Here is a 23,167-nt window from a genome sequence, read left to right as displayed (position 1 = left end):
CAAGAACTGAAGGGACAGCTGTCCAAGGAGCACTGGAGAGAGCAGAGGCTGGTGTAGACTGAGAGGTCTCCAGAATACGGAGGTTAGGTAGGAGGGAATAGCCTAAAGTGGACATGGGACAGTCATTCCCGAGGGGTCATGTGAGCTGTTTCAATAGTGAGGCGTCATTGGTAAGTCACGTGGGCCGCATGAGCAGGGCACCTACTGGATCTGCCTAAAAGTTACTAAGACTATTTAGACTGTCCCAGAGGAGCTATGGGGCAGAGGGGGTGGAGGCGGGGAAGAGAACAGAAAAGATCTAGGGACTGGAAAGGAGGCTGTGAAGATTGTTCAGCAGACAGAAGGCTAGGGAGCGTGTAGATGGTGCAGGCAGATCCGAAGTGTGGAGCTTCTAAAACCACAATGTGCCCCTGAGCAATTGCACTAGGCCCTGGCTGCAGTGAGCATGCGTGGTGGGCTATCCAGCCTGTCAGTGCATGGACGCATGCGTGTTTCCGTCCTCAGCGCCACAGGTAGCATTTAACAGGCCCTTCTCCCATCCTAGCTTCAGGTATAACAGCGGTGGTGTGGTGCACTCTGTGCCCAGTAGGCAAGGCGGAGAACCTGAAGAGCGGGTGAGAAGCGTGAGTGTGCCGGGCCCTCCACTCGGGAACCAGCCAAGGTCATTTTGGTGCTTTTTATAACCTGAGTCTGCTACCTCCCAGGACTGGGGTGGACACCAAGCGCTCCCACTTTCCTTTGGCGTGGTCACTTTCAAGGTCATGTGACCCTGGCTTTCAGCCATTTTTAAACCCACCCAGTTGTCCCAGGGTTCCCTAGAGCCTCACACCGAAAGCAAGGACACAGGACCACCGAACTTTGAAACTGGATTTAATGCATCATACAGAAGGAAAACTACACTGGAATATTTAAGACAAACACTTTCTCTAGCCACTATCCACTGGACGGTCCCCCTTGGTCCCAAAAAAGAAAAGAAAAAAAAAAATCAAAACTAAGTCTCGAGACGCGTCAGCAGCTCCCCCTCCCGGGTCCAACCTTCCAACATCCTCCCACGTTTCTTGCAAAATCGAACTCAATCCATCCAGGAAGAAAAATCAAACCAACAAAAGAACCTGAAGACAGTTACGTCGCCAGCCGTGCGGTAACGCATAATCGGCACCGCGTAACCAATATATAAAGGCGTGTGCCTCGCAGGGCCCACGTTGTTCATCAATAAAAGAATATAAAAAATCTTGTTCAACCCAGTGTAATGTGTATTAAAATAGATTTGTATCCTACAGCACAGTTTCTCCCGGAGTCGTGAGAAATGACAAGAGGGAAAACAGCTGGTGGCGGGATCCCAGCCAGCCTTCCCGCTCTGCACGTGTGTCTGCGTGCACAGGTGTGCGTCTGTGGCCCTGGCGCATGCACGCGTGCGTGCTCACTGCAATTCGGCACCGTGTGATATGCTCGGGGGTGGGGGGAGCCCTGTGGCTCCTGGTCACATATGGGTTGTGCTGTGTCCCTCGGGACAGGGCGAGGCTTGCGGAAGTGGGCTGCATGGCTCACAGAGGTGCAGGAGCCCCCAGGGTGCCTAGGAGCCTACACTCCCTGCAAATATGGAGACCGCTTTGAGGAGAGCGTTGAGGGCTCTGGAGTCTCCCAAGGCCAGGGCCCCAAGTGCACCACTCTCTCTGCCTTCTCCCTGGATCTCTAAGTCCCTTCTTGGGTGCTCCATCTGGTCCCTCTCAGGCGAGTGTACCAGTTCCTGTATCGGAGCAGAGACCATCAGATGCAGAGGAAGGCAGGCAGGGGCGCAGTTCACATTATGGATCATACAACAAAAACAAAACGCTATACAAAAAGTGTGAAGCTCTTTTTGGCATAGTGTCTTTAACTGGCATGAAGTGGGCAGGATGCTTGGCGGCTCCTGCAAAGGAGAGTGCTTGAAAGGTTTCCGGTTGTGAGTTGAAACCTGCCAGGTGCCTCCCCTGCTGGGTGACTGCTCCCTCTAGCCTGGAACTCCATGAGGAAAATTCCAGGGATTGGCAATAGGAAGAGGCGGGTGGGCAGCAACAAGAGCGTGAGCTGGGAAAGGGAGAGGCAGAGGCCAGGCCAGGCCAGACAGCCCATGCAGCAGTGGGTGACCCCAAGAGAAGCTGGCCTGTCACTTGTCCAGTTAAATGACTGATTTTCAACATGGTAATACTGATGGATTAGGGGCCAGCGGGGCACAGGGAGCCCCAGGGCCACTGGAGAATAACCTAGGTTAACTACCCTCTCTTGCACCAGAGGCACACCCCGCGCCACCCCACTAACCAGCTATCTGTTGTCAGCTTGAGTCCTCACAAGCCGTGTGTGGCCCAGTCTGCCTCACTCTCCGAAGTCTAAAGTCTTCCTGTCTTGAGGGGGACAACGCAAAGAGAGAGCTGGTCATGAAACCCAAAGGCCAGGGAGGCCTGGCAGCCTCGGGCGAGGGCCTAGTGTGCCTGGATCTGAGACACCTTCACCTGGCCTCCGGGTGTACCCTGCAACTGGTGGAGGGATCCACCTCAGGCTGGTTCTGGCTCTAGGACACTCATCTCACTCCTCCTTTCTCTCCTCATCACTCTGTCTAGTTTTATTTTTGTCTAAAATTCATAGAGTTTATGAATTAAGGCCGACAGATCCTCCAGGTCTTGAGAGCAAGGTCCCAGTAACTTTCCATGAATGTTAGACAGGTCCCTGGGGTCAGTTGTGATTCTGGGGGTGCTGGAGGGCAGTGCGCATGGTGGTGGTGGTGGAAGGCTTGGTCCAGGGCCCGGCCAGAAGCGGGGTGGGGCTGCTGGTTGCCATAGCGACCTGAAGCATCTGCTCACCCTGGATCAGTCTGAGGAGGGCCCGGATGCGGTCCAGCGATGACTGTGTGCCCCGTTGGCGGGCCAGGAGGCTTGTCTTCAGCTCCAAACATTTCTGTCAAGAGCAGAAGTGTTGGAGGCAGTGTCAGCATTGAGTTCTACAGCATCCTGGACCAGCCACCTTGATGAGCCCACCTCCTCTCACAAAGCCTTCCCCTGACCCCCAACCCCAGCAGAACCTGAAACAGGCCAAAGACCTCACGAAAAAATACATGGCTGGAGTGGCAGGGATGACTGTCCCCATAGAGCTTGGCCAGCAGCAGCCACGGAAGCCCACAGGCTTGCCAGCATGCTCTCCTCTTCTGCCTTCTCTCTAGCTTCTCTGTGTGTCACACAGAGATGGCACTGCAATGGGACTAAGGCCTAAGTCGGATGATGGTGACACTAGGTTAAAGGGTGGCAGTGAAATACTGACTTCCTTTGGGGCACCCTTCAAACTAGGATACGAGTAATCAGGGACTCTTTCAGGGCATGTTTTGGCTATGCTTGGTGGTCAACTTGACTACATCTATATTGAACTGAAGTGGGAAGACCCACTTTGAATCCTGATCTTTGAGGAAAGACACACTTTTAGTCCAGATCTTCTGAGGTGGGAAGATCCACCTTTAATCTGGGCCACATCTTCTGCTGGCCTAGAAATTGGCTCTAGAGTGGAGAGCACTCCAGTGAGGAGCCACAACTAACATTCCATTGAACTGGAAGCTTGAACTGCCCCACCCCCACCCCCACCCCCATACCCAGCCCCTTTGAGCTTCTGTTGCCTGTAAGCCAACAGGCTAAGAAAGGAAATAACAGGGTCAGGAGGGTGACTGATCTAGATCACCAAGGGAAAGTTGGATTGCCTCTCCACAATGAAGATAAGAAGGATCATGTCTGGAGGGCCAGAGATCCTTTAGAGCATCTCTTAGGACTACCATGTCCTGTGACTATAGTCCATGGGAAACTACAACAACCTAATCCAAGCAGGACGACAAAGGACACAGACCCACTAGGAATGAAGGTATGGGTCACTCCTCCAGGAAAAGAGCCACGACCTGCTGAGGTGCTTGCAGAGGGTGAAGGAAATACAGATGGGTAGTAAAGAAAGGTAGTTATAAATACTAGCTAAGGTCAGGTGACTAGCTACAGAAATGAGGATTATAATTTATATGAGTGTTTCTGTCATATTTTGATAAGAATACATTTGTAAGGCTGGGTGGTGGTGGCACACACCTTTAATCCCAGTACTTGGGAGGCAGAGACAGGCAGACTTTTGAGTTTGAGGCCAGCCTGGTCTACAGAGTGAGTTTAAGGACAGCCAAGGCTACACAGAGAAACCCTGTTTCAAACAAAACAACCAACACCAACAAGAGGAATGCATATGCACAGATACTTGTGTTTTCTTTCTTTGATTTCCTTATCATGCAGTGTAGCATCAACTATGAGAATATCAGTGCTTATCATATGTAAGCTGAGCTACTAAAAGAATGTCCCTGAATGGACTTTGCCACCAATTCTAAATTTATTTATTTATTTATTATGTTTAATAAAGTACACTGTAGCTGTCTTCAGACACACCCGAAGAGGGAGTCAGATCTCGTTACAGATGGTTGTGAGCCACCATGTGGTGGCTGGGATTTGAACTCAGGACCTTCAGAAGAGCAGTCGGGTGCTCTTACCTGCTGAGCCATCTCACCGGCCCCCAATTCTAAATTTATAATGTGTTTGTGATTGTATGAAGGATAGTGATATCATATTAGGCGTAATTATGATATGGTTAAATATATAATGAATTTGCAATTGTATATTTTAGTTCTTGGTTTCATTTGGAAATTAAGCATGACCATAAGGAGCTATGACTCTGTCAAATCGACAAGGGGTGGACTTGTGATGGCTATTCTTGGTTGTCTACTTGACAACATCTGGAATTGGCTAAAACCCAAGTGGTTGGGTACACCTGTGAGGAGTTTTCTTGTTTTTGTTTTTGTTTTAATTAAATAATTTAAAGTAGAAAGATACAACTTTAATCTGGGCCACACCTTCTGCTGGAAGCCTACCTCTAAAAAGGACATCGAAGAAGGAAGCTTACTCTCTTCGCCTGCTTGTTCTCACTAACAAGTCCATTCCTTCACTGGCATGAGAATCTACTTCTTCGGGATTCTGGCATATACTGACGACCAGCTGAGACATCCAACCTTGTGGCCTGAACAAGTACTGGATTCTTGGAACTTCCATGGGTAGACAGCCATTGTTGGACTAGCTGGACCACAGCATGTAAGCCACTCTAATAAATTCCTTATCTATCTATCTATCTATCTATCTATCTATCTATCTATCTATCTATCTATCGAGAGATTCTTTCTATCTGTTCTGTTCCTCTAGAGCAGTGGTTCTCAACCTGTGGGTTGTCATGCTTTGGGGTTGAATGACCCTTTCACAGGGGTCAACCTAAGACCATGAGAAATATCGGATATTTACATTACAGTTCATATCTGTGGCAACATTACAGTTATGAAGTAGCAATAAAATAATCTTATGGTTGGGGGTCACCACGACACAAGGAACTGTATTAAAGGGTCCCAGCATTAGGAAGGTTGAGAACGGCTGCTATAGAGAATCCTCACAGGCTAAAAAGGCACTGAGCTGGCATCTCAAGCAGCCACATAAAGGCCGAATATGACCATGTATTACTGTAACCTCAATGTTGGGAGTCAGAAACAGGTGGATCCTGGAAATTCAAAAGCTCAACAGCCAAGCCAGATGTTGAGCAGATGTCAAGTTTAGTGGTAAACCCTCTATGTAGGGAATAAGCGGAGTGCAACAGAGGAAGGCAGCTTCCTCTGGCCTGAACCTGTGTGCACACAAGTATGTGAGCCTGCAGGTGCGTTCACACCTCTAGCCCCCTCCCTCTCCCTCCATGCCTGGGATATAAAGTGTTTGTCCAACATGCATGCAACTCTAGGCTCAATCCCCAGCCCTATTGAAATAAATAAAATATAATAAAACAGAAAAACAGCTTCTCCCAACTGCTGTTAGGACTTCTATCACTGCTACTGTCAGCACTATCTGCCTTACTGTCTCTACCACCATCATCAAGACCATCAACGTTATCACCACCACCATCATCACCATCACTGCCCACCATCACCACTATCACCACCACTACCATCATTGCCGTTACCACCACCCACCATCATCTTCATCATTTTGTCTATCGTCAATCTACAGAGGACTGTGTTCTCTTTATAGAGGAGGAAGCTGAGGTTCAGAAAGGCAGGGCCTTGCCAAGGTCATATAGAGGCCGCTTGATTAGTATTCATGGACCACATCAGAACTGCACCCTGAACCTATGGGTACTGGTCAGACTGTGTTCAGTGAGAGGATAATGAGGCATCCCTCTCCCCCACACCCCCCACCCCCACCCCCACCCCTGTGCTCACCTTCACAGCTAAGGCCATGCTCTCACACCTGTGCTTACTTTCACAGCTGAGGCCACCCCACACACACACCTGTGCTCACCTTCACAGCTTACGCCACCACCCCCCCCACACACCTGTGCTCACCTCACAACTGAGGCCTCCCCTCCCCAACACCTGTGCTCACCTTCACAGCTGAGGCCACCCCTGCCCCACACCTGTGCTCACCTTCATCCCTCCACACCTGTGCTCACCTTCATAGCTGAGGCCATGCCCCACACCTGTGCTCACCTTCACAGCTGAGGCCATGCCCCCACACCTGTGCTCACCTTCACAGCTGAGGCCATGCCCCCACACCTGTGCTCACCTTCACAGCTGAGGCCATGCCCCACACCTGTGCTCACCTTCACAGCTGAGGCCATGCCCCCACACCTGTGCTCACCTTCACAGCTGAGGCCATGCCCCCACACCTGTGCTCACCTTCACAGCTGAGGCCATGCCCCCACACCTGTGCTCACCTTCACAGCTGAGGCCATGCCCCACACCTGTGCTCACCTTCACAGCTGAGGCCATGCCCCCACACCTGTGCTCACCTTCACAGCTGAGGCCATGCCCCCACACCTGTGCTCACCTTCACAGCTGAGGCCATGCCCCCACACCTGTGCTCACCTTCACAGCTGAGGCCAGCTGCCGGTCCCGCTCCTCCAGCTGCTGGTGCTCAGACTGCAGTTCACTGCCACGCTGCAACAATTTCTGCTTCTCCTCTTCTTTCACTGGGAGAGAGAAGCCAGACCCGCCGAGTGGCAGCTGAGCAGCTGGGCTGGAAACGTTCTGCTAGGGACTGGTCTCGGCCACCTTTCTTTATCAGTGCCCTGGCCCAGAAGAACCTGGGCCCACCCAGAACCCCCAAGGTCCCATATGAATGCAGGGGTGTTGTCCCACTCCCAGGGACACCTTACCTGTCTTGTGGGTGACATAGGAATGTACAATGGCCAGCATCCCAGTCCAGGGCACACCCTCATCTTTCTTTAAGGCCTGTGGGGCAGATGGGGCGATAAGAAAGTACACAGATTGTAGAACTTTCTGAGAATGTATCCCAGCTATGTATCCCCAGGAAGGTGTGTTCCCAGATTCCCACAGAGTTCCCACAGGGAAGCCACAGATTCCCAACTGTGACCAGGGCACAGTAGTCATTATCAATCAGTCTGGTTCACCAGCACTGCTCAGTGTGACACTTCCTTTTGGGTCTCTCTCCTTTGCAGAAACCAGGGATGGGTGCCCAAGACCCCTGTTACTCCCTTACACACTCCCTGCTCCACCCATGCAGGCATCACCCAGAACACTGTCTCAAATGTGCAGGGCAGAGGTGTGAGCCCTTCTGCCCACACCTTCCGCTGGCACTTGGGGCAGACCCACAGGCCCTTGGGTGCCGTCTTAAGGGGCGGGTCCAGGCAGCTGAGGTGGTAGGCCCCTGAACAGGTGCCGCAGGGCTGCAGGCTGGCTCCTCGCTTGCAGGCAGCACAGAATTCATCATGGGTGATTTCACCCTGCAAGAGAAGGGAGGGTGCCAAGTGGTTGAGCCAGGTCCAGGCAGCTTGAGGGAGCAGGAAGGAGAGACTCCTCCTCAGGGTGACACTGTAAAGGCATGCTGGGAACGAGCGAGGTGTGTGCCCTGACAGGTAGGGTTCCAGGGCACTCTTATACACCCTGACTGGGCACTGAGCACAGGAGAGGCTCCTCCCACAGAGTAGGGCATAGCAGTAACACATCTTCACACTACATTCCCTCAGGGAGGGGGTGTGGCTAGACGCAAGCTGCCCCTTTAGCTTACCCTCTATTGCATACCCATCTAGCAGGGACCCAGTCACTCCGGAGAGACACACCTGCTTCCACACCCATGATGGGGGATAAGGACAGCTGTCCCTTGGACAATGAATAGAACAGGACAGAGCACACCAAATGGACCCCATTGAACCGTGTACCCAGTAGTGTGGTAAGGGATAAGGCCCTTTCTGTCCCTCCCAGAGGCCTCAGCACAAGCTTAGAGACTGTGCTCCCCAGCCCATCAGCAGGCTGCACCAAGAAGAGCTCTGTTGATGACCTACAACACCTGTCCAGACACCCACAAGAGTCCTTGTCACCGCAAGACTACCAACAGTTTCCGACTCCAGCACCAAAGAGATGGGAAGGGACAGCCTTTATCATAAGTGTCTTGACACCAGAGATGTCCCCAAAGGTAGGCCCATCTACATCTCCTATTTAGTGCAAAGATTCAGGAAGGGTGAAACATCTGCCCAGGGTCACACAGGGAGTGAGAATGGCAGGTGGAGCCAGGACCACAATCCCCACGTCCTGCTTCAAAGCCAAGGTCCTCCAGGACTATGGACTCTTGGAAAAGGGAGACTCTTCCATCACCCGTGTCCCTAGTCTGGTTAGTCTGGATACTGGTAGTTTCAATAAATTGCCAGGCCCAAGGATACCTGTGTTTACCACTGCGGGATGACCTTGGAAAGCAATGTGGCCATCCAAAGCAGGCTGCAAGCAGTCCCCTGGGCATGTGAGCATGTGGGCTGAGGTTCGTTTGGAATTAGCTTGGGCATCAGGGAAGGGCTGTTGAGATAGTTCAGGGCACAAAGGCACCTGGTGCCTAGGCTGAGTTCTATCCCTATGCCTCGTACCATGAGAGGAGAGACCCGAGCCTCACAAGTTGTCCTCTGACCTTTACGCTTGCATGAGGGTGCACAGGTGCCTACACACAGACACACATGCACTCAAGCACACGGCATAAATAAAGTAAATGAAAAGAAATAGGTGAGAGAGGCTATGCACAGAATCCAGGTCCTGACCAGCTTCTGCTTCAGGGAACAGGGATGTGGGCTTTGGGGGTGTGAGCCCATAGGGTGAAACCCTGGGAGCCAGCCCATGGGATGGGTAACAGAGAACCAAAGATGGCCAACTCTGTCCTGGGTCACACAGGGTGAAGAACAGGTGGTATAGTGTGAACACCCTCAGGACCAGGCTTCAGAGCGCCAGCATCCTCAGGTCCAGGCTTCAGAGCGCCAGCATCCTCAGGACCTGGCTTTAGAGCCCCAGCATCCTCAGGTCCAGGCTTCAGAGCCCCAGCATCCTCAGGTCCAGGTACGAGGCAATTCTCTGCAGCAATGCAGGGTTCAGCCTGGCGTGCAGGCCTGTAGCTGTGCAAGCTCTGGGTACCAAGAGAAGCCTAAAGCAATGACAGATGTCCCACACCCTTTGTGTGAAGATGGGGTGGTGGGGTCACGTACCTTCCAGCAGGGGTCCTCATTGGCTAGCACAGGGAGGAAGGGTGGAGAAGATGTTAGTGGGGGTGAGAGGAGCATGGGTGATGGCTGGGTCCCTCAGGTTTAGTGTGGCAGAGTCCTTGCCCTAGAGCATGATGGGAGTATCAGAAGGCCCAGTGACACCTGAGTTCTCAGAACCACCATGTGATGGGGGAAGAGTCTCTGCCTTGGTCCTAGTCAGGACCTACCTGGGAACAGGCACCTGAAGCCACAAGGATCACGGGTGGCTCAGTGAGGTACCTCAGAGACAAAACTAGAATTCAGAGGACCCCTCGGAGTCACCTGCTTCCAGCTCCTTTCAGCTGTGGACTCTTTGCATTTTAGGCTGTGAACTCAAACTACACACCGAAAGAACCACAAATGGTTTTTCTTCCAGGCTCCTAGTCAAACCATCTTCAGTGATGCTGTTCCTGGGGGAGGAACTGTCACCAATTTAGAGCAGTCATGCCCATTGGACACACCAGCAGTCCAAGAGCTAGGGAACAACTAATGCCGAAAGCTACATACAATCCCAAGAAGCAGGCAGCCATTTCCTGCCTCCAAAAATCATTGATAGTTGCTTCTTTTCTTCTGAGACAAAGTCTTTCTGTGGTTTCAGGCTGGCCTGAAACTGACTGCAATCTTCTTGCCTCTGCTTTCTGAGTACCACGATGATGGGGGAATAGAGGCTCCCAGCCATGGAGGACGGTTGGCACAGGAGAAAGAGCCCTACTGAAAGCAGGGATGTATATCCCTGCCTATCAAAACTGGGCTTAGCACTCAGTACTTCTAGACTAGCTGATGTTGTCCAACTGCCCAGAGCCAGTATAGGAGGGAAGGCAAGGTTGGGAAGCAGGGACATCCTCTACACCTGTCCTCTTGCCCTGTCAGCTCAGCCCTTTGGTGGATGGCCCTACCACAGTGACCTTTGGCCTGGTTCTCAGATCTGGACATGGGTTCACAGCAGGAACCTACATGACTCTAGTAGGCAGTATGTTCCTAGTGCCATTTCTGTATCTGATGGAATGGAGTCCCGCCCCAGTAGCTCTCCTCCCTTGCTAGGATCCCTGAGAGCAGAGGCTACATGAAGCTCCTGGAGAAGAGAGGAGAGCCCAGGCTTAGGGAGCAGTTTGGGTCTATGGAAGCCTCAGCTCTGGCTGGCACTTACCTCGTGCTGTGAGGAACAAGGGGTTGTGGAGATAACTGGAGGCCAGCCGCTTCCTCTGTAAGGACAAAGCGGAACCAAAGAATCACACATATGTAACCCTTACTCTACTACAACACCCTGCCCAGGCCCCTCCTAGGACATCAGGCCCCGAAGACTGGGCAGACACTGTGCAGAAGACACAGGGGTGGGGTGGAGGGCAGAAACCAAGGACCAGGGGCAGAGAGGAAGTTTACAAAGGCTAGGTTCCGCTGAGGCCCAGGAACTCCCAATCCCAAGTTGTCTTGGGCAGGAAAGTCCCCAAGCAGGCTAGGTTATGGACAAAGCCAGCTCTGCCCTCCCACCAGCCCTCTGATCTTTCTCTGGTTCTACAGTCAAGTAGGGAAATGGAGACATGAACTGGACCCCCTCAAATTTCATATCCAGGCACGGGGCGCAAGCTTCGCAGTTGCAGAGGCTTCCCTAAGCCCCAGGAGAGCAGAAGCCTTAGTTTTAGTGACCTCACAGGCCACATCCCTGAGACTTTGAGGGTTCCAAGTGGTTCTGGCTATTGCAGAAAGAGTGTTCTAGAATCAGCTTTGAAGCTTTCTCTCTCAATGGAGCCAAGTTGCATTCAAGGGCAAGGAAGGGATCTGCAAAGGGCTGCTCTTGGCTTGCATGCTTGTCTAAGGCTCAAGGGTCACAGGGTTTGGGGCTGAGTGGCTAAGGAGATTCCTTGGCTCTGGCTACAGATACAGAGCTCACTGAGTAGGTTCTATGCACAGAGTACTGGAGACAGTTTTCTTTTCTTTTTTTAATTCCTTCCTTCCTTCCTCTTCTTTTTTTTTTTTTTTTAAAGATTTTATTTCTTTATTTTATATATATGATGAGTACACTATAGCTGTCTTCAGACACACCAGAAGAGGGCATCAGAACCCATTTCAGATGGCTGTGAGCCACCATGCGGTTACTGGGAATTGAACTCGGTTTCTCTGAAAGAGCAGTCAGTGCTCTTAACCTCTGAGCCACCTCTCCAGCCCTGGAGACAGTTTCTTTTTTTTTTTTTTTTTTTTTTTTTGAGACAGTTTCTTAATATAACCACAGGACCGAAGCCCTGGTGACAGAATACATGTTCTTGGTTGGAGGCTAAAGACAATGTGAAGTTCTTCCTTCATTTATTTATAAGTCAGAGTTGCATGTAGCCCAGGCTAGCCTTGAACTCTCTGTGTAACCATAGATGACCCTGAACAACTGATTCTCCCACCTCCCAAATGCTGGGCTTACAGGCATATGCCACTATGCATGGTTTATGTAGTGCTCGGGCTTGAACTCAGGACTTCCTGGATACCAGGCAAGCACTCCACCAACTGAGCTACACCCTCTGCCATTGATATTCACGTGAAAGGTTCCTGTGCATAGGGTCAGGGATTGATCACTAGACCCAGGAGAAGAGAACAGGATGTGTGCAAGTATGTGCATCTTCTAGGAACAGGATCAGGGAGGGCTAGACAGAGCAAGGGGCAGATGGTGGACGGAGCTTAGAGAGCCATTTTACTCCCCGGACAGGGCACTGCAGAACTGGAGTTCTGAACATTGCTCCCTGCCAGAGTGCCCCTTCCCGCTAAATTCAAGTTCATTAGACAATGATTTTGGACCCACATCCTAGAGAAGGGAAATAGGCTTGGAGAGACAGCTCAGCAGTTAGGAGGACTTGCCAGTCTTCCAGAGGTCCCAGGATTGGGTCTCTGCTTGCTGCCCTCCAGCTGCCCCCAGGGGTTGAGAGAGCACAGGCCTGAGATGTTACAGTCTGTCAGAGCAGAGAAACACCACACGAGCCTTCCAGGTGATGGGCAAGCCACAGTGGGCTCTGAGAAGTATCCGTGGGCAGCCTGTGTCCCTGAACCTTCACAATATTCTTATGAGAAACCCAGTTCAACCTGTAGCCAGCAGGTGTGTTTGATACTCACAGTGGCCTCAGAAAGGACTCCAACAGCTTATGGTTTGGGACAGGGTCTCACTATATAACCCAGGCTCACCTGGAACTCAAACTCCTGTCTCAGTTCCCTGACTACTGTTGTACAGGTATGTACACTCAGTGAGAGTTCACCATCTTGTTTCAATGGCATCCTCTGGCTAGAAAGGACGGGCAAGAAGGCAGGAAGAGAGAGTTGGGGGTGGGGTAGGGTGCAGTGTCCAGGGACTCTTCTGGGTCCATCAATTATTCATCATAAAAGGGGGGAGGGGCTCCTGAGGCTGTGCACTACTCCTCCCAACCCATGTGGTGACCACCAAGAGTCCCACCTCGGTCTCCAAGAAGCCACTATAGGCAGGGTTGGCTGTGCTCCTCCGCTTCCGCTCCTGCCGCTTGCTCTGGATCTCTGGAAAGACAGACACAGCAGTCACAGGCTCCTTGCCCAGCAGATCAGAGCCTCTAGGAACTGCTTATAGCATGGTTCTGGTGGCTTTAGGATGAGTGTCAGGGACAGGGATGAGGAGACAGGGACACACTCCTCAGCACAAGGCCCTGTGATATGACCTCCATAGGATGGATCATATATTTGAATGCTTAGTAACCAGAAAGCAGAACTGTTTGAAAGGATTAGAAGGATTGGGGGGGGGGTGGCCTTGTTGGAGGAAGCATGTCACCCTGGGTTTGAGGTTTTAAAAGCCCATGCCAGGCCCTGGCTCTTTTTCTCTCTGCTTGCAGATCAGGATGTAGCTCTCAGCTACTTCTCTAGCACTATGTCTACCTGCCGCCATGCTCCCCGCCATGATGATAACAGACTGACCCCTCTGAAACTGTGAGCCAGCTCCAATAAAAAGAGTTGCCTTGGTCATGGTGTCTCTTTATTGCACTGGTAGTGACTCAGACAAGCCTCACTCTACGTCTCAGGACCCCGGGGTGGCGGCAGGCTAGTGAGGCGTTGGTTCTGCTGAGTCAGGCACAGCTTTGTGCTGAGCCTGTGTACACATCCCGCCTCCTTCCCCTCTCCTCTTTTTTGCCCATTGCAACTCGTTCTGCCTCGCCCATGGAGCTGGCTGGGGAGCCCATTCCTTACTTCTGTCAGCTTCCTTCTGACCATTGCCAGGGTCACTCTGTGTTCTTCCCGTGTGGGACCACGGGGTCCAAATAAGTACTGTGGGATCCCAGATCACGGAGAGAAGTTTTCAAAGCGAGGGCCAACTACATATTAGGAAAATCACTATTCCCTTACTCTCCCAACAACCCAACCAGCATAAGAATATGGCTCCCCTGACGGCAGAGATGAGAAAATGCGCTGAGTGGACCAAACACCACAGAAGTAAAGAAACATCAGCTCTCATGGATTAGTGAATGGCAAGATTAAACAATGACCTCTGCTACCTCACTGTGCGGCCTCTAGGATGAGGACAGGTCCCTCTACAGGAACATGACAGTGCAATGTACAGTCGTGGGATCAGAAAACAGAACATTTCTCTGCCTTGTCTTGAATGACTGTGCCCCTATTACCTGGGGCTGGGTTCCTAGGAACCTCATATCTGGATAGGGCACAACCATGACCCGAGGCACCCCAAAGACTGCTGCTTCTGTTTGGGGCCCCACAAAGCCCTACCCACCAAACTCTCCCCATCCTTACCTTCTAGGTGTTCCGTTGTGACCAGGCCTAGAGCTACCATGAAGGCGATTTTCTGAGAAGAAAAGAGATAGGCTAAGTTAACACAGCTGTTGACCCTCATCCTGGTCAGCCATGAACTAGTCTGAGTCGGAGGCTTATACCCTGGGAGTGCCCAATCCTGAAGTCACTGCTCCAGACACTCATGTTGTTCCAGGGAATCCTGGAGAACTCCAATACCCAGAGACAAGATCAATATAGGGGGCTCCTGGGAGTAATGAGGGGCCTGGGATGGGTCTAGACAAGCACAGTCCTCAAATACACTTTAAAAAACCAACAGCATGAAGCTGGCAAGACGTCAGGAGTGGAAGTGGAGGAGCACAGCCAACCCTGCCTATAGTGGCTTCTTGGAGACTGAGGTGGGACTCTTGGCAGCCACCATATGGGTTGGGAGGAGCAGCGCACAGCCTCATGAGCTCAGCCTTCAGGAGGCTCTGGCCTCAAGCACAGGACACACAGATAGACAGCTGGGTACCATTTGCCGAACCGTTCTGACCTTGGAGTGGGCTCTGCGGTGTGTGTGTTCAGCACACAGACGCCTGAGTAAACAAGACAGGAAGGAGGAGCAACAGCAACATAGAAAATGGAGCCCGGCAAGGTGCACACTATCCTGGCCCTAGTGGAAGCCAGAATCCGTGCTGAGTCCGTTATGCAAAACAGCAGCATCCACATAAATCCTACACATGCCCTCTTCACTACTTTAAACCACCTCTTTTTTTTTTTTTTTTTTTTTGAGACAGGGTTTCTCTGTGTAGCCCTGGCTGTCCTGGAACTCACTCTGTAGACCAGGCTGGCCTCAAACTCAGAGATCTGCCTGCCTCTGCCTCCCGAGTGCTGGGATTAAAGGCGTATGCCACCACTGCCCGGCTAAACCACCTCTATGTGGCTTATACCCCCTAATGTGGCAGGAACCACGTATAAATCACTGTTTTACGGTGTTGTTGACTAGGGAATGATGACAGGAGCAACGTCTGTGTACATTCAGTCCAAATGCAACCATTGTGGCCTGGCTATCCAGCACAGAAGGAGTCACAGGAAGTGCCCGAGGGAGACTGAGGATCTCTGATAAAGCCAGCACCACAGTAGGACACGGCCACACTTCGATGACAGGGTCATGCTGTGCTTGGCATGCAGCAACTCCAAGCACTGCCTTTCGAGCTCTCTAGACTCTTTTCTCCCTCCGTCTCTCTTTTAATATTTTTGACTGGAGGTTGGCTGGGTCCGTGGACAATAACCTGAGGATACAGACAGAGGGCTGAAAACAGTTGTCATGTTGGGTGTCTGAGCTGGGAGCTCTCTGGCAGCCATGGTAAGGAAGACCAGAAACACAGGCCCACCCAGCTCTATTAGCTTTCTGGAATGTCTTGGAAGTGTAAGGACTTTGATGAGGGACATGAACCAGGCTTAGAGCTTCATGGGAGTCAAGTAATGGGGACTTCTTACACCAGTAACTTTATTTTACAGAAAGTTTGGGACCTGTGAGGAAGTCAGAGGCAGCCCGAGGAACAGTGGCCGGTCTCTGCAGCAGTGTTCTGACTCTGGCACAGTGGCCACCCTCTGCAGTAGCATCCTGGGAAGCTCTGCTGCAGCCTACTCTGCCCCAACTCAGCTGCCAACAGTGGAGGTGGCACCTTCAGTTCCCAGATCTGCCACCAGGGCATGCTCTGGCTCTGGTGGAGATGATTACCGACCCATGTACACGCAGCAAGTTCCCTGCAGTTCTGGGCACACAGGTTGCTTGCTGTTAAGACACATCCAACCATGCAGGGTGCTCACAACCAACCAGGCAGTGAGCACAGGCTGGGTACCCACCATCCTGTGCCCACATCCCTCACAACTGTCACTGGACACCCCCCGCCCCTCCAAAGTGTCCAGGTATTGTTCTGAGTTGCTGGCCACCTGAAGTCACTGCTGATACATCTCCTGGGCTGTTCCAATATCTTCTGGCATGCCAGTCAGATCTGCAGGCCTTATCACAGGCTGTTAATGTTCCTTCAAAAACATGGATGTCCGTGCCTAGCTTCATACCACAGGCCTATAATCCCTCTGCTGGGGAGGGTGGGGCAGAAATAAAGCCAACCAAAAGCCTGACTGGGCTACAGAGAAAGTTCAAGGCCAGTCTTGGCAATTTAGTGAGATCCAGTGTCCAAAGTTAAAGAAGGTTTGGGCTGTGTAACAGCTCAGAGGTGGAGTATGATTTTTATCCAAAAGTACCATACAAAAACTAGAGCCCATGTCCTGCAATGGCCTGGGGTCCTACTTGGGCCACAGAAGTACCTGGGGGCTCCAGCTAAGTGTCCTGGGATTGGCACACAGCCTCTTGCCGCAGGCTCCTTCTGTTGCAGGGTTATGCTGCCCAGCTCTCAAACTTCAACAAGGGTTTCTACACCAGGATGTGTTTTGACTGCTCTGTTTAAGCCATTACAAGTATTTACACTAATTACGCAGTTAGATATAATTATACTAATTGTAAAAATGCACAATAATTGACTAAGATGCACTCTGAGAGAACAAGGCGATGTCACTCAGAGAAACTTCCTGAATGTGGAGAATACAAAACACCTCAAAGCAGGATCCACAGGCGCAGGAGAGTACTGCCAGCAGCAAGCCAGCCAGAGCCCTGCCATGTAAACATGTGGACTTCAGACATTGCTTCTGGCTGAAACCAATGGGATGCAGAGGCTGGGGTCACAGAGATGTGGCTCACACAGCAGCTTCATGTTCCAGGCAACCCAGTGCGGGTGTTTGTTTATTTCTTTAAATGGGGGTGTGGTGGGCAGGGTCTCATGTAACCCAGGCTAGACCCCAATCCTCTATGTAGCTAAGGATAACCTTGAATGAATGAATCCTCCTGTCTCCAACCCCTGTGCTAGCATTAGAGGTAGGCATCATCACACCAAGTTTATACAGTGCTGTGGATTTGGGGCAACCCCACGGCTTTATGCATGCTAGGCAAACCCTCTACCAACTTTGCTACCTCTTCGGCTCCCCCACCCTCCAAGGCCTACGGCACCCATGCAAGAGCACTAACTAAATAACTCTCTTGCCCAGATATTCCATGGCTTTCATTATCTAAGGAGTAAATCCCCGCCCTGGACGCCTGCTTTTAAGTCTTCTGCCATCTATCTGTTTAGAGCTAACCCTCTACTCTTAATTCGCATGCTGTCCAGAGCCCAGCTGACCACTCTGGGTGTTCCCAGTCCTTTCCCACTTTGTGCCATTGCTCACACAGTACCTTCAACCTGCCCTGTCCATCCCCCTGCCTCTAGTCTTCTGCATTCTTTTGATCTCCATTCATTATACCCCTTGTATGCAAAGCCCTACCCCGACACGCATGCACCACCCCGCCCATGGATACACGTGCACATCCCCTGTTCATCCCCCAGTAATCTCCCTCTCTGTCTTTTCTCCTGTAGCTCCCAGCTCACTGGAAGTTGTTCAACACCCTTCTGGCAGCCTCGGTAGCCTCATTAGTCTCTGTCCTCAGAAGGGAACTTCCCAGGGCAAAGACCACATCTGCCCATCCTGAGTCCCCTGCTCACAGCACTGAGAACAGTTGAGGAGCAGACAAGTGTGAGCCACAGAAAGCAAGTGATATCTTTGGGACTACTGGTCATTGCCATCACCAGGAGGATGGGAGCCTAGGGGCTTAGGGAAGACTTTGCTGGTGTGTGAGCGGCTGGAGCATGTGGTAGGGTAGGGCATGTGGTAGGAACCATGCTGACTGGGCTCCTGTAGGATGGATGAGGGGTCACCAGGGACATTAGAGTCTGAGTGAGGAGAGCCATATGGAGATGCATCCTTGGCAGAGCAGGGATGCTCTGAGCAAAGTGGGGCTGTGAGTAGAGCACAGGACAGATACCCGGTGAAGCCAGGTCCTGTGAGAGGAGTCTTGGTCAGCTGCTGTCCCACCCCATGACTGTAGGTGATTGAAACACACTAGAATAGACTCATTTACCCCTCTTCCTTTAGAACAGTGTTTCTCAACCTAAGGATTCTGAGTCCTTTGGGGGGGGGGGGCGACTGAACGACCCTTTTTACAGGGATCGCTTAAGACTGTCAGAAAACACAAATAACGCCATTATGATTCAAAACAGTGGCAAGATTAGAGTTATGGAGCAGCAAGGGAAATAGTTTTATGGTTGGGGGTTACCACAACATGAGGAACTAGATTAATGGGCCACAGCATTGGGAGAACCACTGCTCTAGGGAGCGGGAGGAGGTGTCATGTGCAAGTTCTAGGAAGTTCTTAGGGCATCTAAACTCTACAGTGCTATCAGTCTTGCTCTGTACCCCTCAAGTTTCCAGGACTGAACACAGACAGGAAGGAGAGACGGGGCTACATGCTGCCAAAGATAGGGGAGCATCTCTTTCTGGGTTTAGTCCTGAGAGGGACAAGGCTGACAGGTCCCTGGACACTGGACAATGCCTCTGATCTATTGGTTTGTCCACAACTCAGAATCCTCTATCAACCCAGAGGAACAAGGCCCTCCCCCTCCTGTCCGTAGACGAATCACCACACATGACACACATTGCCGACAGTCAGCTAGGCAGCCAGGCACTGGAATCCACGCTGACCATGGCCCTACCCTGCCTGCACAGCCTGGAGAATGAAGAGTGCAGATTCAGAACCCTGGGCAAGCCCTGCTCTGGCGGCTCCCACCAGGCGGTGCCACATCCAGGCAAGATCTGCCCAAGGAGGCCATCCCAGCCCTGCACAGAGCCTTGTCTTAAAGCCCAGAAGGGTCTGGGCCCTCCAGCAGGTCAAACTACCTCAGGATTCTCCTTGCTGGGCTGCTGCTCTTCCTTGGTGGCCTGAGCTCCCTGAGATGGCTCCTCCGTGGGTGGCTCAGGCTCTGCTGAACTCTCTGGCTGTGTCTTCACTTGTGGCTGAATGATGATGACCTGGAAGACACAGGGAAGATGAGAGAACCAGGGAGGGAGGGACAGGGAGTAGCTAGGAGTCAGGTAGGTCCTGAAAGGGCTGTCACAGAGGAACCAGGTAACTGTGTCCAGGACTTTGCTTTCCAATAACCCCCACATCCCCATGAGAGCATCTATGTGAGAGATGGCCAGGGTTACAAAGCAAGGAGGCCTGGCTGCAAATCCTCTGAGGTTAAGTGGCCTCAGAGAGGCTAATTCTGTACCTCAGCCTCAGGGAATTCACTGGCAAAAGCCATGGCAATGCCAGCCTCCAGGGGGCGCTAACTCTACTCTCAGCTCAAATGCAGGCACAGTGAGCTTGGGGACACTCAGTCACTTGCCTGAGAAGAGTCAGAGGGAATAGGGTGATTTGGGGTTGCCTGGGAAAATGGAAAGACATCAGCTATAGGCAAGAGAGTGTTCTGGCGGTGGGAATCGGGAAAAGATTTTTAAAGGGAAAACAGTTGCTACCATGTTTCCCCAAAGGCCTCAATCAGGGCAATCTTCAGAGAGCTCTAGGACACGGGGAGATGATTTTAGACTTAGCATTAAAACTAAATTCCTCACAAGGAATCAAGGAGTTTTTTTTGCGCTCTCTCTCTCTCTCTTCTTTTTTTTTCCCCATCCAGGCAACTGGAGCATAAAAAAGAACTCTTGACCACCTGACTCTACCAGCAGAGATAAAGTATTAGTACTAGACTCTCTTGCAGCTACCCAACTTAGCCACACATTAGCAGTTCACGATTCCCATATTAATGAATAGCAATTCTCTTAGGCACACTTGTTTTATCCCATACCCATTCTCCTATCCTTATTCATTCATTCACAGTTTCACTCAGTTGATCACTACTCACTCGTGTTAACACTCATTCATTCACCTCTCTTTGTTCCCGCAGATCACATGTTCGAGCATCATTCACACACTCACCTGCTCACACTTCCTGCTCATTCACACTAGTTCATCCTGTTGACTGTTGTTCATAATCCCTCCACACACTCACCTGAGTCTTGCCCTTTCACTCTACAGTCATCGCCCAGCTACCCCTCTGTCTAAGCCTCCGCTCCCACTGGACCACGGCCTCTGAGCCTCCACACGCAGCACATCCTCTTGGGGCTTCTGGTGAACACTCACCTTTTTGTCAGCACTGATGAGGAGGGGCTGCACTTTGATGCCGTCGCTGGCCACGGGCACAGTGGTGCTGGGGGTGATGGTGGCAGCATTGCTGGGGGTGGTGGAGATGATGGCATAGGCCACCCCGGCACTGCTCAGGGGTGAGGTGATGGCGGTGGGCTCAGTGAGGGCCTGGGTCTGGCTGCTGGGTGTTGGCACATGGTTGACGGTGTTGTTGGCAGTGGGGAGGGCTGGGCTGGGGTTCTTGATGCTGACCACAGTGGCCTTTTGGAATGTTGGGGGTTGCTTGGGTGGCCGGTCCCTGCCCGGGGTGACAGGGAGGCTGTCTGGAATCAGAGTCTTTGGCCTAACCTGGGAGGAAGGGACCAGTGTGTGGTCAGACAAACAGACACAAGCTGTTGATGAAGGCACAGTAGTGGGGCAAGCGTCATGCAGACAGGCTGAGTCCAACATTTGAGGGGAAAGGACAGCACCTTCTCTGACCCTGCTCTGGGTCTCCCAGAAGTCATGACCTTGACCCCAAGGCTCAAGCTACTCCAACCACCATCTCTCTCAATTGGCTGTACTCTGACTTACTGACTCCCTACCCACCTGCCTATCCTTAGGCTCAGATGAAGCTGCTTGAGGCCCAGAGAGCAAACCATGAGGGAGACCACACCAAGTCCACACAGGAAGCCCGTGTCACAGGTGCTGAGAGCACTGCCCTTGGGCCTGACTAGGTGAGCCACAGAGTGACAAACAGAGTGGTAGATCTTACGCCATGGGCACCAACCCCTCGAAAGATCTCACACACATGGAGGTGAAGCACGGGCTGCAGGCAGTCACCACACGGTGGAAACCATGGTTCCTGTCAGCTTGTGTGCCCCATCCTAGTTCTTAGGGAATGTAGGTGGCCTTGGGGACACTACTTAATGTCTACACCTGTGCACTGGGGGTGATGGAACCTACTCGTGATCACAAGAAGGTGACAAGATGCATAGCTGGCTATCACCAGCCTCCATGGAGGGAAACTGAGGAAAGTCAAGAGAGGCTTAGCCGAGGAGAACCATAGTACAACACGTGTCATTGTCATTAGGGCAGAGGGACCTGAGCCAGGACTGCTGAAGCTGTGTGTTGGCTTTTCTGTTCTCCCTTGCTCTACTCTAGTGACACTGGGAAGACCCTGATGGATCCTTGCTCTTGGGAAAGCCACTAAGACCTTAGTGTGCAGCAGTCAGCAGGCATCGTGTCTATAAGATCTTCCATAGCCTGACACAAGCCGGCCCTTGATTCACAAGCCTTACTATCTCTTGCTCTAGTGTGCCCCGAGAAAATCAAACTAGCTCTCCCCACCTTGGGAGCCATGCCACAGCTGGCTAATGTATCCATTCTGGCTTATCCTTGTCAGGTATTGGGACCGGTCCCCGACACTGGGCACAGTACCACATGTACTGATGAGGGGTGAGGAAGGGCTTTTGTCTCTGCCACCCCTCAGCTGCAGACGGTTAGTTAGTGCTGAGGAGGAGCTGTTCCTGCCTCTGAGGAGGACCAGTCAGGGCAGATGACTTCTTAGGGATGCTGAGGGGATGACACTGTTGGCTCCTCCCTGGCCACCTGCATTGTAATGCTGGCCAGATGACATTCCCTAACTCAGACCAAACATGGGGAATAGCCATGAAGCACATGATAGTCACTGAGGACAGTTTAGCCAGGCTCAAACACAAGCTGCCCATCCCGAGGAAATAGTTGGGAACCTTAGAGCCTTCAGTGTTTCCCACAGCCACATGGAGACCCTGGTCAGCAGATCCCCATGGAACAGCCTCAGTCTGCCACGTTCCCTTCTCAAGGTCTGTTTCCACCCCTCCGAGCTTCCTAGGCTAGCAGGATGGGCCCAGGTGTGTGCTTGGCACCTCTCAGCCAAAATGACCACCTGAGAGTGAGCAAACCCAGGGCATGGGCAAAGGATTTGGGGAGAGGGCAGCAAGTGCTGAATGAGAGACAAGAAGCCCAGGAGCTGTAAGCAAGAGGAGGCGGCTGGGCAGGCAAAGCAGAGGGAGTGAAGAGTGATCACGGGGACCTGGTGCCTGTCAGTTGCCTGTCTGTGCTTCTGTGGGGATGGGAGCAGCACAGACTACTGGGAGATGGAGAACAAGGGTGGGGCTGCCCAGGGAACAACAGCCCCAGAGGAAACAGCACAGACCACAGCCGAGCCCTGCTTTTCCTTTCCAGCTTCTGAAAAGCCGTGTGGAGCTGTCCACAGCCAACAGACAAGGACAATAATATGGCCTCATATCTGAAGCTGCTGTAGCTCTCACCTCTCTCCCTCAGGGGGAAACCTCTGGCCTTCCCAGGACCTCCGCCTAGGTTCCTTACTCTGCACCTTTCTCCTAGGGCTCACCCTCAACTTTGGTCTACAATATCTCCACGCCGGGAGACCTCTGTGGATCTTAATATTGGACGGGCCATCTCAGAGCTCCTACCAGCTGTTCACACCTCCCTGACAGATCCTTGAGACTCTGACCCTCTCTGGAACAGGTGGGCATGTGGGGGTTGCATTAGCTCATGGTCAAAGGTCCAGGACAGCTACCTGTCTTTATCCTTGAGCTAGGAGCATCTGTTCAGCCCCATAGCTCCAAGACAGACAGGTCCTGTCCTTATCTTTGCATCCAGTGGTCCCTAGGCAGGTATGGTACACCTAGCAGGAGCTCACCAAAGCTGAGCCATTGAAAGAAAAGGTGCCAGGCAGTAATTCCCAGGGGTCTAGGT

General features: G+C 51.9%; 1 protein-coding gene across 1 annotated transcript in view; it reads right to left on the bottom strand.

The window, feature by feature from the left end:
* Window positions 1-857: 857 nt before the first annotated feature.
* Window positions 858-23,167, bottom strand: part of Phf21b (PHD finger protein 21B) — a 71,992-nt gene continuing 49,682 nt past the window's right edge. Inside the window, exons 4-13 of the mRNA XM_029470050.2 lie at window positions 20,423-20,773; window positions 19,141-19,272; window positions 14,332-14,383; window positions 13,016-13,092; window positions 10,739-10,793; window positions 9,556-9,578; window positions 7,660-7,818; window positions 7,231-7,306; window positions 6,941-7,044; window positions 858-2,931 (exon numbers count right to left, since the gene is read on the bottom strand). Of these exons, the coding sequence (XP_029325910.1) occupies window positions 2,710-2,931; window positions 6,941-7,044; window positions 7,231-7,306; window positions 7,660-7,818; window positions 9,556-9,578; window positions 10,739-10,793; window positions 13,016-13,092; window positions 14,332-14,383; window positions 19,141-19,272; window positions 20,423-20,773 (1,251 nt within the window). The 3' untranslated portion in view covers window positions 858-2,709. The remainder of the gene's footprint in view (window positions 2,932-6,940; window positions 7,045-7,230; window positions 7,307-7,659; window positions 7,819-9,555; window positions 9,579-10,738; window positions 10,794-13,015; window positions 13,093-14,331; window positions 14,384-19,140; window positions 19,273-20,422; window positions 20,774-23,167) is intronic.

This window comes from Mus caroli, unplaced genomic scaffold, assembly GCF_978045245.1.
Source record: "Mus caroli unplaced genomic scaffold, Mus_caroli_1 scaffold_16, whole genome shotgun sequence".
Lineage (NCBI taxonomy): Eukaryota > Metazoa > Chordata > Mammalia > Rodentia > Muridae > Mus > Mus caroli.
This window is presented reverse-complemented; position numbering and strand designations above follow the sequence as displayed.